The following is a 19,717-nucleotide window of genomic DNA, read 5'->3' on the forward strand; positions in this document are numbered from 1 at the left end:
ACCAGTTCTGGAGAACTGGTAGCAGAAATTTTGAGTAGTTCACAGAACTGGTAGTAAAAATTCTGACTGACCCCACCCCCATCTATTCTCTGCCACCTGATTGGGAGGAAATGGGGATTTTGCAGTAACCTTCCATGGATTGGGAAGGGAATGGAGATTTCACAGTATCCTTCCCCTGGAGTGGGGTGGGAATGGAGATTTTATAATATACTTCCATGCCCACCAAGCCATGCCACGCCCATCAAGCCACACTCAGAGAACCAGTAGTAAAAAAATTTGAAACCCACCACTGATACACAGGTGCAGTAAGTTAAAATACTCTCTATGGTGCAGCGGTAGAAGGTCACCAGCAGTTTTTCATTCAGTTGTTGTTTCCTGACAACTACTACTAATAAGATATTATACAACAATGAAGAGTTATCATAATTCTATACAAGATGGAACAGCAAATTCCAACAAAAAAACAACATTTTTAAAAGTTGTTGTTTCCACCACTTATTCTTAATAGCTGAGAAACCTTTGCAATAGCAAGCCGCTCGTTTGGGGATATCACAAATGTATTGATAGTTATTGAAAAGCTAGAATAATAGTTGAAAAGCTAGCATAATTATCAAAAACCTAGAATATAATTTACTATTTTTTTTTAATAAAAAAGTTTTATTTTAACATTCATATCCAATAACATATTTAATGTACCATCATATACGATTAATCGGACCTGCCCGGTCACCACCCCCTTCCTTTAACTCTCTTCCCTTCTCTACCTTCTTCTACTTTCCACGACCATCCTCCCCTTCTCTTATCTACATCCCCTCCTCCTTCCTCCCTACTCCTTTCTTCTCCCTCTTCTATCCCTCTTCCTTCCTTTCCTCTTCCTCCTCTTCTCTTTCCTACCTCCTTCTCTCTTCTACTTCCTTCTTTCCCATCATTCTGAAATGGTAGCCAGGCAGCTCCGATCTTACATTAATTATACATCTTCAATCATCTTTGTACATTAACTATCAATCCATTTTCTACCCTCATCCCCCCTCCCCCTCCCTTCCCCTTCCTCCCCCCACCCCCCAGGACTTCCCAGAACCGAATACAGGGTATAAAACTAACAGCAAAAATTAAAATATAACACAAATCATAATCCATAGTCACTCCTTAAAACCTCAACTCCCCTTCCAGAAACAAAGAAAATACATTTCTTCCAATCCATTATATATCAGACCATTCCATTCCTAGAGTTCTCAGAAATTTCCGATTGAGTTGGTGTTTGTTCTTCAATAACATACATAGTTTTTAATATCCAACCTTCATCAATCACTCCCAAAACAACGTTCCATCTTCCAATATTCACCAAGGGTTCTTCTAAAATGTCTTTCTTCCTTAAGCAGTCTCTCAAGAATAGTTCATATTTCCAACTTAATTTCTTAAATTTTTCTGTCCAACCTTCAAGGGTAAACAATAATCCATCTTTTCATATCTTTGATATCATTTATATACATCAAATAATATTACAAATATTATTATTAATACTATATTATCTCCCCAATATATCAATTGTAATAATCAAAATCTTCACTTTACCTTGCTTATATCAAATAACATTATTAAAATTACACCTATAACTTATGCAAAATATATCTGTTATAACAATTAAATTCTAGTTAGCCATATAACAACATTACATCCATCTCTTAAATATAATATTTAATCCAAATTCCTAAATTTTACTATCTATCCTCCAAAGTTAAACAATATTCCATCTTCCTATTTCTTTATACCTCAAATATATCAAATAGTAACCCATAAGCATTTCCTTAGCTTTCACTTAGCTTAGCTTTCACTTCCAATACACAAAACGCCATTTCCTTTCATCATCTCCAGTCTTGAATACGAATACATTCTCTGTCAGGGAGTTAAAATCTTCTTACAATCAAATGCCAAGGCTCCTGTTTTCAGCTCTGTCCGCGTTAGCAGTCCTTCAGTAATCCATTTCAGTCACGGAGATCGGCGCTGCGTTTTGTTCTGCCATTTGGCAGAAGCGTTCTGGATTCCAGAGCTTTTTTCGGGCTATAGAAGGAGCGTTCCCAACAAGCCACCAGAAATCTTCCTGGGGCTTTCCTTGGGGGCTCTACTTCAGCCCGAATGCTCACCTCCCCCTCTTTGCCTGAAGGAAGAGATTTTCAAGCTGCTTGACAGCAGATTAACGCTGTCTAAACAGCTCTACAGAATCACACAGAACTGGCGGTCTGAAATAGCCCGCCATTAACAAAGCGGAGCCACCGGAAGTCGAATATAATTTACTATTTATGTTTATTTACCTCTCGGTGGAAAAGGGACTGTAAATGAGGTTAAAAATACAAATCCATCATCAAATGGATAATAATAATGCCTTGTACTATAAGGTATAGTAACTTGTTATTAACAAAATCATTTCCAACAATGAATATATCAATGTCCAAACATCTTCTGGAAAAACCAGAGCAGTATTTTTCAATCTTGGCAACTTTAAGATGTGTGGAGTTCAACCCAGCCAGGTTGCCAAGAATGAAAAACACAGCTATAGTTTTATAAGCCTCTCGATGGCATGAGAGTTACTTATTCCATAGATAAAGCACATTTTGACAAACCTCCTCCCATCTCTCTTTAAGCACCTTCAGCAGGAATTCTTGGCCACTTCAACTGGGCAGGCAGAATTCAACTGAGAAAGGCTGTCTCTTATATACCCAGGCCTCAAGCTATAGGGGTTTGACAGGTGATAGTACCCTATATTGTACTTGAAACACAGTAGTACCCAATGCAGGTATGTGTCACCACATTTGTCCTCTAGTAATCAATGCTTCTGATTCATCTAATGTCAGTCCACATAAAGCAAATTACAGTAGCCCAACTATAAATTTAAAACAATGTACAGTATAATTTTATTCTTTGACAACCCTATAGATAACATCTATTGTTATTTGACATCATTTTTACTGCTCTATACATATCTGCCACTTAACATATGCAGTGTATTCAAATTTTGCTCAATAGAGAAAAATATGGACTTGTGTAAATATGTCTCCATTTCTGGAAATATTTTCATTTTTTTAAAAAAAAAATCCCCTCCCACTCCAAAACACCTATTATGTTAATTAAACAGACTAGACACCGGGCATTTGTAGGACAGGCAAAATTTAAATAGTAGTTAACAAATTTTTGAGGTGGCAAAGCAAATACATAAATTACAAAATATCGAAATTTAATCAGAGAATCATCTGTGGAATTGCGGAATTCTCATTGCTGTGCATCTCACATGAGAAAGCCAATTTTTTGAGAGATTTATGATTTGTCATGAATATGAAATACAATATTGACTAAATGTTTTCAAATATATTATTTCTGACCATTTTACAAAAATGTGAATAAATCATATTTTCATAAATATTAAGACAGAAGAAGAATAAAATAGAGATGGAGGAACAGATCTAGGCTTTTGCCATACTGGATTGATTATTCTGACTTCAGAATACATTTTAAGGTTTCTTTTTCAGCAGTTGTATGGTCTAGGGACTGGCCAAAATTATTTGTTTAATTCAGATGAAATATTACTGGAATGGTCATCTTTCAACCTGTCATCAAGAAGCAAATCTCTACTCAGTATTAATGTAAATCAGCAGCCTTATGAAAATGGCAGCTTAGTTTACAATTCATTTATGGTCAAATAGCAAACATTTGAAAACAGAAACTAGGCTGAAACAAGTTTGGACTTTCTAGGAGTATTATCCAGCAAGTTTGGCCCAGTTCCTTGTTCATTTTTTTTCTCCACAAATTGGAGAACAATGATCTGCAGTCTCGTGGCCTAAAAGTAGGAACCAGATATCCACACAGTGGATGTGGCAGGCAGTCTATTTTAAAGCATGGAGGGAGAATGGAAGAATTATGTTAAATATCCTGGTAATGTTCACCCATAAACATAGGAACTAAATCCAGACAACTGAGAGGGAAGGGGAATTACTCCGCTCCGCTCCCCCGAAACTCTTTTGAATAAGTTGGTTCAGCTAGTCCTGTTTCCCAGTGTTCAGCTTACCATGCCCTTTATCTGCTTAGGAACTAATTGTTCCCTAATTTAGAAAGCACACCTGGCTGCATCATTTGATATTACACAATAAATTATTATATTAATTTTATTTAAAAAAAATATATGCTACCAATCTCACACAGTGGCTCAAAGCAACCAATGTAAACAGTAAACATATGACAATCCAGAGGAGAAAAAGTATGCAAATAATGATATCTCCAGATGTTAAATCTTCTGGCAGATATCTAACTTCATATCTTGGCTTTGCAGCTGTGGTATATGTGAAGCTCACTACTCTTAAGCTTTATTCTCTTGTCTAAAGGAAATCTAAAGTTTATCCTGAACAAAAGCAAAAACTTTTTTTGTCTCAGTAACTGTGATCTAAAACAGAAATACAAACCTCAACTTTTTTGGCTCTGATAACTGACCAGTAGATAGGAATGAAAAGAACTTCATGTTTATCATATCCCTTGAACTCAGCATAGACTGCAAAAATGCTTTTAAACTTGACTGAACAGATCCAAAAACACAAATCCTGACAAAAACACTGCATGGAGATATGATAAAACATTGGTGTTGTTGGGCTCCATGTAGATGCAAGAATGACACATCATAAAGCTAATCTTAAGTTTTACAGTTAAATTGACTCCCCCAAATTTCAGAGTGGGACAGAATGTTCATAATAACACTAATTAAAAATGGCTCTAGTTTCATTGTTTTGTAGTCAGCATCAGGGAGATGTAAATACACTTATTTGAAGGTAACCTTGACTATTCCAAAATAAAAAAACAAGCTCTGGGAAATATCTGAGGCGATGGAACCTAACTCCATAACAGAATCCAGTAATATCCGCTTCCTTCGGCATGACCTGAGTATAACTCATAAAACCATCTATTACAATGTCCTTCCTGTCGAAGACTACTTCAGCTTCAACCACAACAATACACGAGCACACAATAGATTTAAAATTAAAGTGAACCGCTCCAATCTTGATTGTAGAAAATATGACTTCAGTAAGAGAGTTGTTAATGCCTGGAATGCACTACCTGACTCTGTGGTCTCTTTCCAAAATCCCCAAAGCTTTAACCAAAGACTATCTATTGTTGACCTCACCCCATTCCTAAGAGGTCTGTAAGGGGCGTGCATAAGAGCACCAGCGTGCCTACTGTTCCTGTCCTAATGTTCCCTTTGGTTGTATCCAATTCGTACGGTTATTTCATGCTTATACTTATATATATTGTTGTGTTTGACAAATAAATAAATAAATAAATAAATAAATAAATAAATAAATAAATAAATAAATAAATAAATAAATAAATAAATATGAAAACAGTACAAAAAAGGGACCTCAATATAGTTAGAAAGTATAAAACTGAACATGGGTAAGATACTGTTCTAACCAGCAAAAAGCAAATGAAACACATATTTTGGTCTCAGTAGCCTTACTTATGGACTTGTATGGCCTTGTAAGGTTGCTTTATGGATCTGTAGAGATCCACCTCCGCTTACTTAGGAATGGGAAGGCTCTAGCAACTATGGAAATTCTTTCAACTTTTCCTTACAGATTTCATATTCATAATAACGTATAGCAACAGTGACACCTACTGGCAAATAGAATAAACAGATGAACTTTTGCTGACTTTTAATGAAACATCAATTTCTCCTAGGATTCTTCTTCTGTATAATTAATCAGCAGAAAATAGCAATAGGTATGAATTAAGTCAACCAAGCATAGGAAACTTCTCCTAATTTGTTTCTAACTTTTATCATCTTTAACCAGTTGCAAAACTGATAGAAGACATAGACTAAAACTTTTGAAGAGAATCTTATTGGGAGAACTGCTTTTAAGTAAACAAGAGCCTCTACAAAGATGTTGACCACTTGGTTTTATGTTATATTTGGTATAACTTTGAATCCAGTCTTTCATTTAGACCTTTGTCCAGGTTCATAATATCAGCAAAATAAACACATTTTTCACACTTTGTGCAGAATGGCTGTGTTGTGGTTTGCCAGCAGCCTGTGGAGCTGGCAGGGGAGTCGGATAGTGATGAGGCTGAGGAAAAACATGGGTCAGTCCTGGAGGCTGGGGAAGGTCCAGATGACAGCTCTGCATCGGAGACAGAGCTGGGGACACAGCCATCTGGGAATGATGTACAGACTCCGAATCCTTCAGAGGCTGACAGTAATGAGACAAAGGAACAGGAGGAGCTTGTTCCTAGTGCACACATAAGAAGAGCTGCCAGAAGGCAAGAGCAGCTAAAGCAAAGAGGACGACTCAGGAGTAGGGCCAAGAGATGATTGGCCCCTCCCATAAGGCTTAAAAGACCAGCAGCGGCGTTTGGACTCTTTTGTCGGAAAACATTGATAGTCTCCTTGTCTTGCTGCATTTATTTCTTGTCAGCGTCTTCTGCTTTTGAACTTTTGCCAAGAAAAGCCTTCGCAGTTTGCCTAATTAGACCAAGGTTGGTGATAAGACTGAAGAATTGTGTTATGAAGAATTTGCTTTGATTTAGTTTGGACTATGGACTATAAACTCATTCTCAGCTGTTCTAATAAAGTCTGTTTGTTTTTGAACTGATGCGTCTACTACTACTTACTTGGGCCTGGGTCACAACAGGCTGCAACAGAAAATTTATTCCTAAATTACATTTTTATATATACATGTAATGACTTTTTCATTAAAAATGTAAGTGGGCAAATCAATCTTGACTCCAGAGACCCCAGTATTGCTATTAAGGGTTTTAAAATTACTCGCTCCATTAATAAGTTTCACAAACACCTAAACTGATTCTGAAAGGGAGGCTCAAAAGGATTCTTTAGAATATGACCAAATTTCTGAACTTCCTCCAAGTTTGACATGAGCACTTCAAGATCTTCCCCACATTGCCTGAGTATGTATCTGCATGCACAAGACACTTCCAAGATTTCCTTGGAAGCAACCTAGAAATGGTGTGCCCACAATTAAACAAGGAATTTCAGAATATAGTCACACAAAGCTTTAGCAAATGTATTTATTGTTTTAAGTATTAGTATTTGGAAAAGGAAACAGCAATTTCCTCCACTGCCAAGAAAAACTATGCAAACTATCTAATGATACTTTGAAATTATCTGTAAGAATTGCTCCCCACCCTTCCATGGATGCCTACATTGGATACCTCAAGTTCAGCTTATGATCCACTCAGTCCTCCATATCTTGCCCGGGTAAACTGTTCCCCAGGATTGCCACCCATTTTATGTTCATGCCTTGGATTCTCCCTAACCAAATACAGGACTTGCAATTTTCCCCTCTTGAAATTCATCTTGATAGGTTTTGCCCAATGATCCAGCCTGTCAGGTCTCTCTTGAATTTTGATCCTGTCCTCTAAGGTCTTTGCTATTCCTTTTCTTCTTCTTCTTTTTTTTTTTGCTCATATCTCATGATATTCCATTCAATACCTCCTTTTAGGTTGCTCCCCTAACCATTCCGTTACTTATCACTCTTTGGTCAATTGTTCTGCCTATAAACATATAACAATAGTTCTCCTTTGGGGACAACCTAAGACTGAAGCACTGTAGGAGTTAATTTAAAACCTTCCATTCCTTCCATAATATACTGGAAAAATTTAGTCCCATCCTTTGCAGTGACATTACTGTCCATGTCTCCTGCAACCCCTGGAGCACATTTGGGAATTTTATAGCCTGCAGGCTACATCTGGATTGTGGGCGGTCCCTGTCTGGTCGGGTTGAGGGGGTGGCCCTCCGTAACAGTCCCAGTTTCTCAGGTGACCCCCTGGGAAAATTAATTGCCCAGTCCTGCCTTGGAGGGAAATCATAACTGTTGTCTAGCATTATTTTAAAGAATCTTTAATTCTTAAGTATTTGTTTCTGTCAAACATCTTTTCTCCTGTGAGATACTTTTGCTCATCCTTTGTGAGCTAACTATGCTAATACAACATTTTAGATATTCTCATGACTTCCATATAAATGGAATAAAGTATATAAATAAGAAGATGTCTGCACTTTGTCTGGAATTATCCATTCAGAAATACTGATTCCCATCAATCTCCATGCATCTTTCAATAAAAGTTTTTTATATGCCCTTTTTTTTTTTTTGAAATGTTTTATATACAATTAAATTTTGGAAACAAAAATCTAGGTGCTACAGATATTGATCAATCCAAAAATGATTAATTGAATTGTCAGAAGTGAAATGTTTCTAAATTACCATATTTATTCGAAAATAAAAATAAATTCTTCCAGGTTATTATATCACAGTTATCATTCAGTTAAACAGTCATTAACTGTTAAAGTTTAAAAAAAATCTTAAAGGGACTATTCAGAAATATTGTCCCAAATAGGCAGCAGATTAATTTTTCAAACATCAATAGTAATGTGGCTTCATCAAAAAAACTGGCAATACTCAATTACTCTACTGTTCAATATGTTAATCTTGTTGCATATTCAATAAATAATATTTAGGTTCATTTTTAGAATAAAAAGGTGGTCAAAATTTTAATACAAGAAAAAGGGCCAACCAATCCTCAAAATACTGTATTAGTTATAGATACCAGAAGTTGTTTTTTAGAAAATTGGTTAGAGACACTACATATATAACTTAGTCTGCAGAATTATTTATTAGTTAGTATGTGGGTGGTTATCTTTTTGGCTTTGTGGATAGGCCCTGAAATCAAGGTTTAGGCTTAAAATAAATAAGCTTCTAGAAATACTAGTCTTTCAATCTCATTACTGACCAGATATTGTTGCCTAAGGAATATTAAATAAACTCTTTACTGAGCATAAGAATTGATTATTCACTTGAGGAACACTTCAAAATCATGCCAATAATTATTTAATATTGACTGGGTCCATGTGACAAATATTTATTTAATTAAGCCTGAATGAGGCAAAATCTTAACTGTATTTAAGGATGACTCATGAGGAGAAAACTGGAACCAAATGCTTAGTCTGTAAAGTAGTTGGACAACACTGACTGAAACAAAATAAAACAGCCCCGATGGGAAAAAAAGCCTACGTGAACTTATATTCCTGTTTTAATTTTGTTTCTTTTAGATAAATAATCTCCGGATTGCAGAAGTGAGGCCCAGCTTGGAAAATTCTGCATAAGATATAATATTTGAATTTCAGCTCCTATTTCCTTCTACAGTTCCAGAAACATATTGCAAATGCTTATAAAATTTCCTCCACATGCACAGAACAATATAGGGTCCAAGTACAGTAAAACCACTGGTGATGACCTCTTCTGACCACAACCAAATCGGGTTTCAACCAAAAAATTCAACATTATTTTTTTTCTCGCAGCTAATTTTTTTCCCCTTCCGTGCCATTTTTTTTGTAAGTGCCAAATTTCCAAAATTAAGTTCGGGTCACAACCAAATTTGCGACCAAAGTTATGGAACAAATTATGGTCATGACCAGAGGTTCTACTGTATTTTGCTATCAACAATATTAAGAACAATACATGTAAATATATCATCCAAAAACTTTATGAAAGGCCTAAGGCTATTTCAAACCAAAACTGATTCTGGGCAAGAATCATTCTAAATTAAGCAAAATGAAAGACCTTTGGTTTTGTAAATTCAAATATACAGAAAAAAGTTGAAATTGTTAAACATGACATTCTCAAACACGTTTCCAACAAATAAGAAAATTGCTTAATTTCCAAGCTTGGACTGACCATTTAATGTGCTGTTTTTTACATTCTTCTCTGAAAATTTTCCATAATAAAAACATTTTAATTACTATTCTTTGAAATAACATTTCCAAAAATAGAAAGGCTGACACTTTCCTCTTCACCCCCTCAAATTATTTAGAGGAAAAAAAATATTTTTTTCTAGGTTCCCAAAGAAAGAAGCCTACTGCCCTCAAGTGGTTAACAAATTATATACTTTGCATTACAACACTGATTTCAAAGATCACTTGTTACTTGGTAATCTACAAACTGCCTCTGCGTAGTTACGCCACAATATTGCCCCAATATTCTGCAAGCACCCAGAAAAAGCTCTCAATCTGTACATAACTACAGAAATTACATAAAAATCTCACATATCAAGTAAGAAAGAAATATCCACACATAAAACTACTAACCTTTCTGGCTAACTTAACTTGTTTTAAAGTATATTCAATATTGTTCAATTTCAGGTGTCCCAGATATAGCTAAATAATGTTTTAACTTTCTAGTAATAACTACTAGAAAGGAACCTTCAGGGCCACCTTTTCCAAACAATTTTGACCCCTCCAAAGTGGTGCTCTCACAACACACTCTTTGTGGTAGCCCAATTTTACGAATTGAGGGAGCTTAGGACAGGATATAATGATTTTTTAATCACAATACTTCTATTCTGGAACAGCCTCCCTTTGGAAGCTACAATGGGAATTAGACATGAGAGAAATCTGCATTTTCTCTGGAGAGAAGAGGGGAAGATCCAGCACCACAATCCTCCAATCAAATACTCTCCCCCAAGATGTGGCAGATGGGTACAGAGTATCCTTCTCATCAAACCCAATTCAGTAAGTAGATTTATTGAGAAAAGTCATTACAAAAGAATACTACCTCAAACCCAAGCTCAAATGCATGTTCTATTTACAATGGAATCAAGGTTTGAATCCTGCCTGCAGAGTGTAAGTGGCTACTTTTTTGAAAGGGTGGGGTAGTTTCTATCTACCTTTCAGGCTTGCTAACTCCTATAGAAGTTCGGATATGATAGTGCTATTTTTGAAAACATATGGAGTTGCAATTAGGGATCCTTTGGAATAATTAATTAGTCTAGGAAAAATTAGTTCAGCAATATTCATTCTCACAGGAGCTGAAATGCAATTTAAACAAAGCGAGTATAAACAATGTTTATGAGAATATTGAGAATACTGTAATTTCCAAAATGGTGTCTTATTAATATGAAGTTAATATATTTTTAAAAATAAATGAATATGAAAGGGGCAAGATGTTTCTACCAAGGCACATAAGAAATTATCTGAACATGCTGCTCTGGGAATTCAGTATTTACAAGTTTTCTTTAAAATACTGCATTTTGTCCATGCAGTATTTTAGAAAGGTAATGAAGGCTAGGATCCAAATAATTTCCTGAGTAGATAAAAGGGAATTATGATCATATAAAAGAGTCAGAGGACACCTGAATTTCTTCCAATTCAACTTCCTTGGGATTTAGTCCTTTATATATCCATTCCTACTGTAACATTCCAGAAGATGTCTTAAATGTGAATAGTGACTTTGGGGGGGGATGAAAGAGACTCCCAGTAAAAAGTATGCAAAGGAGAATCATGTTGCCTGAAATAAAATCCATTTATACATATCTTGTTCCAATTGGTTTATGCTACAAATTTTTGGTTGTTTCTGGAGTGAAAAACCAACGCCTTGCACGTTTTCATTTTTAGTGAGGTAATCAGTTCTATTACTAGAGCATACATGCTGAGAATGTTATTGTCTAGATACAAGTGATATTATGAGATCATACGAGACAGTTATTTAAATGACTGTTATCAGATATTTCAAACCTGTTAATCCAGAGGGACTGGCAAAAACCTTCAAATCAACATAGTTTTCAAATCCATTTCTATGTAAATACTGCATAATTTTTAAAAAGCAAACTATCCATTACAATACATGTGGCATAAAATGGTTTATACCTTCTTTAAATCCCATGCATCATCACATCAGAGTGATAGCCTCCTTGGAAATAGTTCATTTTGGAAATGTTCCCCATAATATATTTTTTAAAAATAGCTGCTTGTATAAATTAAATAAAGAAAAGTGTAATATACAACATATATCTTATAGAATAGAATAGAACAGAACAGAACAGAATAGAATTTTTTATTGGCCAAGTGTGATTGGACACACAAGGAATTTGTCTTGGTGAATATGCTCTCAGTGTACATAAAAGAAAAGATATGTTTATCAAGAATCATAAGGTATAAGGTACAACAGTTAATGATAGTCATAGGTTACAAATAAGCAATCAGGAAACAATATCAATATAAATCGTAAGGATACAAGCAACAAAGTTATAGTCATACTGTACTATTAAAGGCACTAGGTTTTCAATGGTTGCCCAATTGAATCAACTGTTATGTGCTGTCAACATAAAACTGATCGTACAACATTTGCTTATTTTTAAGTCTCATATCAATCAATCCTTTGTGTTTTTGTTTTTTAATTTCTTCAGCTAAATTAAGCTGAATAATACATTGAAATAAATAAATATTCCTAATGTTTTGTTTTGAAAGGCTGATCACTTTATGATCTTACATTGTAAAGTGGGATTTCCTGATGTGAAAAATCTTTCAGCAAATGTTTCATTACTATCTTGACTTTTAATAAAACTTTTATATGTTGACATTCTTAATTTTACACTTATTATCCTTTTGTCATAAGTCTAGAATGGAAGAGCAGGGATATCTATTGCCCAGGTTAAATTAACCTGGTAAAGATAAGATACTTTCCATTTAGTATTTACCTCTCTTATATTTGTACCTCAGAGCAGGTATCTTGAACAACTTATGTTACATTACTTTTATATTTTAGCTGTCAATCTTTGAAGCTTGACATTAGCTCTCTAATGCTATTCAAGCCTTGGTATGTTTTATCTTCTTTTTGATCTCCCGAACTTTTTTGGGATCTGCACCTTTAATTGCCACCTATCAAAATTGTTCAGGTCTGGAAAGATTACCCTAAGTAATTGATTTACAGTAGTAATATTTACCTTTAGCAATTACCATTGTCAGTTGGCAGTTACTACTGTATGATTTCATATGATATTGGCGATACAAACTGAAGTTCGAAACAATACTAGCATAAATAATATGAGAATATGAAGATCTTCTGACTGTTGGGCATTTTAAATTTATTAAAAGAAATTTCTGGAGCTCCAATCTTGAATCATTAGATTTTTTTAATATATTTTTGATGCTTTAATAGTCCCAGCATCCTATCTGCAACACTAGTGTGTTATATACTGAACTGGAGTATATAAAGCATTCTAACAAGGTCTTGGGTTTGTTGCAAACTGTTAGTTCCCCAGAGCCCATCATATATTTTGACATAATTCCATTAAAAATTACAATAATAATTCCAACCGACTGTGTATTTCTGATATTTACAGAAGTATAGATTAATATTTTAAACTTCTTTAAGATTACTTTCATTTTTTTTTAGTTTTCCATTTTTATGATAAAGGTAAAGGTTTCCCTCACACATATGTGCTAGTCGTTCCTGACTCTAGAGGCAGTGCTCATCTCCGTTTCATAGCTGAAGAGCCAGCGCTGTCCGAAGACGTCTCTATGGTCATGTGGCCTAAATGCCAAAGGTGCACAAAACACTGTTACCTTCCCACCAAAGGTGATCCCTATTTTTCTACTTGCACTTTTTATGTGCTTTCGAAAGGCTAGGTTGGCAGAAACTGGGACAAGTAATGGGAGCTCACCCTGTTATGCGGCACTAAGGATTCAATCTGCTGAACTGCCAACCTTTCGATTGACAAGCTCAGTGTCTTAGCCATTGAGCCACCACGTCCCTACATTTATGATATAAGTTGCAAAAATTGCTTATTTGTGGTTAAATAGCCAAATTCCAGTAATAAAATATTTTCTTGTCAGCAGCTAAAGCAAGAAAGAGAATGTACCCAGATCTTTTTTAAAAATCCCCAAAGACTTTAAAGGGAAAGAACATAATCAGTTTTAAAATGCTGAATTGTCTGGAATAAGCAAACATGGCTATAACCTATTGGTAAATCACTTCCACTTGGCAGAAAAACTAAACAAATCATGAACCTTTCATCCTTGGTTTGTTTAGCACTCTTTCCAAACCAGCATCCCTGGTTTATTTCTCAATTAACAAGTCAGAATAAAACCAGACAAATTAAAAAGTTTATCTTATCATGACTAAAGTGTCCCCTCATTTTTTTAAGAATTTAAATTCAGGTTACTTCTCATGAGACTTGCTGCCACAGGTATGGAAACAAAATCAGGAACAACCAGCAGCAGCAAAACAAGTCAGACCATTTTCTTATACATCTATTTTCTGTTTCCATGGAAATGGTAAGACACAGGGAAAAATTATAAGAACAATATCCAGTTTCTTCCTATCTCAAACTGCCTTGCTATACAATCACTGGTGGTGGTGGGTGTTGTGGGAAGCAGCCACTGAAAAGAACAAGAAGGAATGACTAAGAATATGCGGTCATATTTCAGCAGGAAACTGACCTCGCTACAAAAAACAGCTACTGAACAATTTCCACTATTACTCAAGAAGAGATTCTCAAACTGTGGATTGCAACCCTTCAACAAATGTGTAGCTGGTTACACTCCCTCCTAATCTGCTGGTATTGGGCTGGGCCAAGTGAATTATTCACATATTGAGCTTCATATCTGACAGCTTTTGTGAAAGAAAAAGGGTGATACCGTGAGTATAAAGGTCACTGAAGAGAGGCCCAGCCCTGGGAGCAAATTATGACAGAAATTCAGTTCTAGTTGGAAAGCTTGGCTTGCCCAAACATGCTAAATCACTGCCACAATTCACCAGGACCAACCAACAGCTGTCTCGTCCAGGCAAAACAGAAGACAGCGTGTTCCAAGAGTTTTTGTTATTGGAGAGGAAGGTCACACAAATTCATTTCTTATTTTAGGAAATTGTGGCACCACAAGGTTTGAGGATTTTTGACTTAGTAATTTAGTCTGTAAATTTCTCTGTAGAGTCTCTGTAGATTTCAGAGCCACAGTGTTCAACTTTTATAACAGATGCTAACAGAGAGCAGATAGTACAATTTGATTACACAAATAATCTATTGCTACTGATAAAACTCACAGATCAGATATGAAGAGCCCCAAATCCAGTCCCCAGTTTGTTATTTATAGGCTCTCAGATGAGGGATTGAGAAAGTCTATTGCCTTAGGCCATGGAGACCTGTTATCAAATCAATTCATAAATATACTAATGATCTGGTTCCAAATATGCTTATAGGTTAATAAGTTAATAATTCTTATAGGTTAATAAGTATTCAATTTTTTTTTCTAATTTCTTTAGAATAAAATATTCTCTTTTCAATTATGCTTTACGCCTAATCTTTAGGAGACATATTTAAAATTTAGATACATAAGTATACCTATTGTTTGATGTCTTTTCCCATTTAATATCCAGGCTCTCCCTGCTGTTTATTCTTCATTAGCTGCTCATTGAAAAAGTTGCAAAGAGGAAGTTAACCAAACAATAATCTGAAAAAAAGAGGGCATACTTCTTCCCTTCAGTATGACCTGTTCCCCAATTATAAGAAGCATCTGTATTATACAGGTTCAGATATATTTGTTGCTTGGAAAAAGAAATGATAGGTTTTAATTTCTGCTGTCTAACTTTCCTGAAAGTTGACTGACAAAGGAGAAGTTTAACAGAGAATGATGCAGAAGGAGTTGCTTCTGGTCTTTATACTAGCTGCCTACATTCGTTCTGAATCACTTTGTATATAGAAGCAACTCCTAGATCATGGGTGTCAAACTTGATTTCATTGAGGCCCACATCAGGGTTGTGTTTGACCTCGGGGGGTGGGGCAGGGTAGGCATGGCCAGTTCGATATCACTTGTGTCAGGGGTGCCCGAGCGCTCTGTCAGTGAAAACAGGCTCCTGATCCTTTTCCTAGATAGAGTTCTGCATGTAAAAGTCCATGACTCTAGAATACATGATATAGTAAATTAGCTTAAGGTATCTATTCTTATTAGTATAAATTAGAACCAAGACTCTTGCACTATAATTACATCAGGAACAGTTATTATACAACTGTGGCAAATATCTGTATCTAAAAAAAGAATCATTCACCGAACTCATGTTTCGGATGCTAAGGGATATTAGAATAAGAATGATTACTGCATATCGAGAATTAATGCTGTATCAAATTGGAAAAATATGGGTCAAATGGAATTCAACAAAGAATCATGTTGTGCCTCTCTTTTTCATCAGGTTTATGACAGAAACTCTGTGTAATAATGCCCATCAGACACACAAAGAATTTCACAAGTTGAGAAAGATACTACATAAATCTGTTCTTTGTTTTTTGTAACATCAGCAGAAGTTCTGGTTATTTCAGATGATATTATCTAGTCATAGATAATATCATCAAGAGAGTGATCAAAGACAAAGAAAATGATGCATAGTATATGTTTATCAAAATGACAGAAAAGTTAAGCATACAGTCCAGTCTCTTTTAGTAACATTAGCAGAAGTAGAAAAAATTTAAAAGGATGCTATTTAATTTATTTATGTCATAAATTGAGATGTTAACAAACCGAACAGATCATATGACCTTAAGGGTCCTTGAGTGGTTCAGACTGCTAAGACAGTCTGTTATTAACAGCAGCTGCTTGCAATTACTGCAGGTTCAAGTCCCACCAGGCCCAAGGTTGACTCAGCCTTCCATCCTTTATAAGGTAGGTAAAATGAGGACCCAGATTGTTGGGGGCAATAAGTTGACTTTATATATTTATTTATTTATTATTTATTTTATTTTATTAAATTTTTATACCGCCCTTCTCCCGAAGGACTCAGGGCGGTGTACAGCCAGAAATAAAATACAAGATATATACAATTAAAAGGAATTAAAATATAGCAATTACTAAACGGCTGATAGTTAAAAATGAATTTAAAATTTAAAATATTAATAAAACCCCAATATAAAATCAAACTATTATGCCAGTCTCGCTTGAGTAAATAAATATGTTTTTAGCTCACGACGGAAGGTCCGAAGATCAGGCACTTGACGTAGGCCAGGGGGGAGTTCATTCCAGAGCGTCGATGCTCCCACAGAGAAGGCCCTACTCCTGGGGGCCGCCAGCCGACATTGTTTGGCGGACGGCACCCTGAGGAGACCCTCTCTGTGAGAGCGTACGGGTCGGTGGGAGGCATACGGTAACAGCAGGCGGTCTCGTAAGTAATATAATTATAATATATAATATACAAATGGATGAAGACTATTGCTTGACATAGTGTAAGCCACCCTGAATCTTCGGAGAAGGGCGGGATATAAATGCAAATTAAAAAAAAAAGTTCACATACAAAATATACTATTCAAATACTATTAGTTATACCGATTGTAGTACATCTTTTTATTTCCTATCAGGCTACATTGGAAGATGTCAGCTTAGGTTGTGCCAAAGTACCTGGGAATACATCTCACCAAGTCACATGAGACTAACTTCTAAAAAAATACACATTAGATCATGGTTGTTATAGTCCACTATAGTTCTATTTTCATACATTCACCCTTGTTATTTTTAACTCCCTTGAAATAATTAGCCATGCTATTATTTAGATACCTCATATCACAATAATGAGATTATGGTAATAATTAAATTGGGATTCTATAGACAGTTTTATAACTGAGCAGGATGCTCAGAATCTGCACCCTTAAAAAAATAGACTATTTCAACATTAACCCCTGAGAAAATGCTGCCACAAAAGTGATAGTAGACGAAAGCCAGTAAACATCTCAATTTATTGTTCCCCCCGATCAAATCATTACCTTTAAGTTCAGCTAACAAAAATAATATCACTTCAACAATATCCAATGTGTGAAAACTATTTATATAATATTTAATATAATATTTATGTGACTAATACAGACATGGAATTTATTAGCTCATCATCATACAATAAAATTATTGTATTAAACCCAGAAAATACAGAAAGGTGATACATTCAAATAAAGCAAAAAAGAAGTAAAGCTAATGCTGAAAGAGATTGTTCTCAGATTAATTCTGAATTCCCTGTCATCAGTCATATTCAGGATTTAACACATTATTTAATAATCAAACACTATCTCCAAAGTTAATGAAATACTGGAAAAGCAAAAACAAATTCTCCATTTGTGACAAGACTAGTCAAATCTTCCCGGATGTGGTAACCTCTCCATGTGCTGGGATACTGTTCTCTGAATTGTTTCTAAGTCCATGCAAACATTGATGTATTCATTGTATCTTAGTAGTTATTAATTATACATTATAATGTATGTAGTGTACTCCTATATATCAAATAATTCATCTATACAACCAATTCAAAACAATCTGACAAGTTACATAGATATGTAATAAGTTTCTGTAATGGTTCAGTTTTTAAAGCAAAAAGGCTACTTTGGAGCATGTATGTAGCAACTCCTCTTTAAAGCAGCCACTGTATTTCTGATTACAAGGTAATCAGATGGCCCTCTGCAGCGCCATCCTAGGAAAAAGACACATTTAAGAATTTGCAGACAAGTGTTGCATGTGTGTGCCTGCATAGCCTTTGACTACAAAGTGCTGCACAGCTTTAACACATAAGCTAAAGAAAAGAGGAAATGACAACAACATACCTCTCTACACACAGAATAAAAGTCCACTTGAAACAAAGGCAGAGGACATAGAGAAGTCCCAAATACTTATGCACAATTTTTAATAGCATGAATTATAGCCATAACCACAAAAATGCCTTTATGTATCAAAAGAAGGAAATGTACAATTTATTTAAATGTTCAAATAATTAGTCTTATAATAAAAATATTGAAAAAAGAGCTGTAATTTATTATTACAGCTCATGAAATACCACAACACTTGTTTGAGTTTTTCTTAGGGTACTTTAAAGAGATAAAACTTTTTTAAAAATATAAAAATATATAGCTATAAATCAACAGATTCTTGGGTGGCTTACGCAATCACTGTACTTACTTGAATCCTCCCATCGGAGCAGATGCAGCTTCCAAGCTGAGTAATACAGAAACCCCAAGACCAGAAAGAGGCAGAGAGCAAGTAGCACGTTACGCATAAACACCAGAAGTCCCATCTTCATAAGGAACAGCTCTTCTATAAAATCTGGGTGGAAAAAAAGGGGAGTATTTTCAAATTGGTTTATATACCATAAGATTCTTTGACTAGGACTGGAGAGACCAAGGTTCTGGTCTCACCTGGTGACTTTGAGCAAATTACTTTCATTCAATCCAGCCAATTTTGCATGGATGTTGTTATGGGGACCAATTGAAGGAAAGAACCTTATGTAGATCAACTTGTCCAGTCAAGGTGGCACAGTGGTTAGAGTGCAGTACTGCAGGTTACTTCGGCGAAGTGCTACTTGCAGTTCAGCAGTTCAAATCTCACTGGCTCAAGGTTGACTCAGCTTTCCATCCTTCCGAGGTGGGTAAAATGAGGACCCAGATTGTTGGGGGCAACATGCTGACTCTGTAAACCGCTTAGAGAGGGCTGTAAAGCACTATGAAGCGGTATATAAGTCTAAGTGTTATTGCTATTGAGTTCCTAGACAAAAGTTGGGATATGCAGTAATTCTAGCAAAGAAATAAATTAAAAAACCAACTATGTTTAAGTTATCTAAGCATGCGCCATTCCCAACACATATAATATCCAGACATACTTATTCATGACACCCGAGTGGAAGTAAGCTTTGTGAAATGAACAGGATGCATTTCTCAGTAATTTGCTGCTTTTCCAAGCATGATTCAGAAATGCTGCTGCTAGGTGTTATTAGTTTAGATTCTTAAATCTAAAGAATCTGTTCGCTATTGAATTGTTTCTCAGGAACATACTATTTTGGTTACTTAAAACAATACACAAAGTAAATTGTCATGCCAAAAAAATATTTCACAGAACTAAGAAATGACACTGGAAAATACAGTATAACCAATACCTCTT

The 19,717-nt window shown here is 35.3% G+C and overlaps 1 protein-coding gene across 11 annotated transcripts in view; it reads right to left on the minus strand.

Annotated features, from left to right (window-relative positions):
- The window catches only part of ST3GAL3 (ST3 beta-galactoside alpha-2,3-sialyltransferase 3), a 213,279-nt gene that overhangs the window by 185,400 nt on the left and 8,162 nt on the right, over positions 1-19,717 (minus strand). For all 11 annotated transcript variants that reach the window (XR_009154187.1, XM_058175501.1, XM_058175506.1 and 8 more), the window contains exon 2: positions 18,743-18,886. Coding sequence is in view for 10 of the 11 variants with exons in the window: in XM_058175501.1 (XP_058031484.1) it covers positions 18,743-18,863 (121 nt within the window). In the remaining variant the exon portion in view is untranslated. The remainder of the gene's footprint in view (positions 1-18,742; positions 18,887-19,717) is intronic.

Source organism: Ahaetulla prasina, chromosome 3 (assembly GCF_028640845.1).
Source record: "Ahaetulla prasina isolate Xishuangbanna chromosome 3, ASM2864084v1, whole genome shotgun sequence".
NCBI classification, from domain to species: domain Eukaryota; kingdom Metazoa; phylum Chordata; class Lepidosauria; order Squamata; family Colubridae; genus Ahaetulla; species Ahaetulla prasina.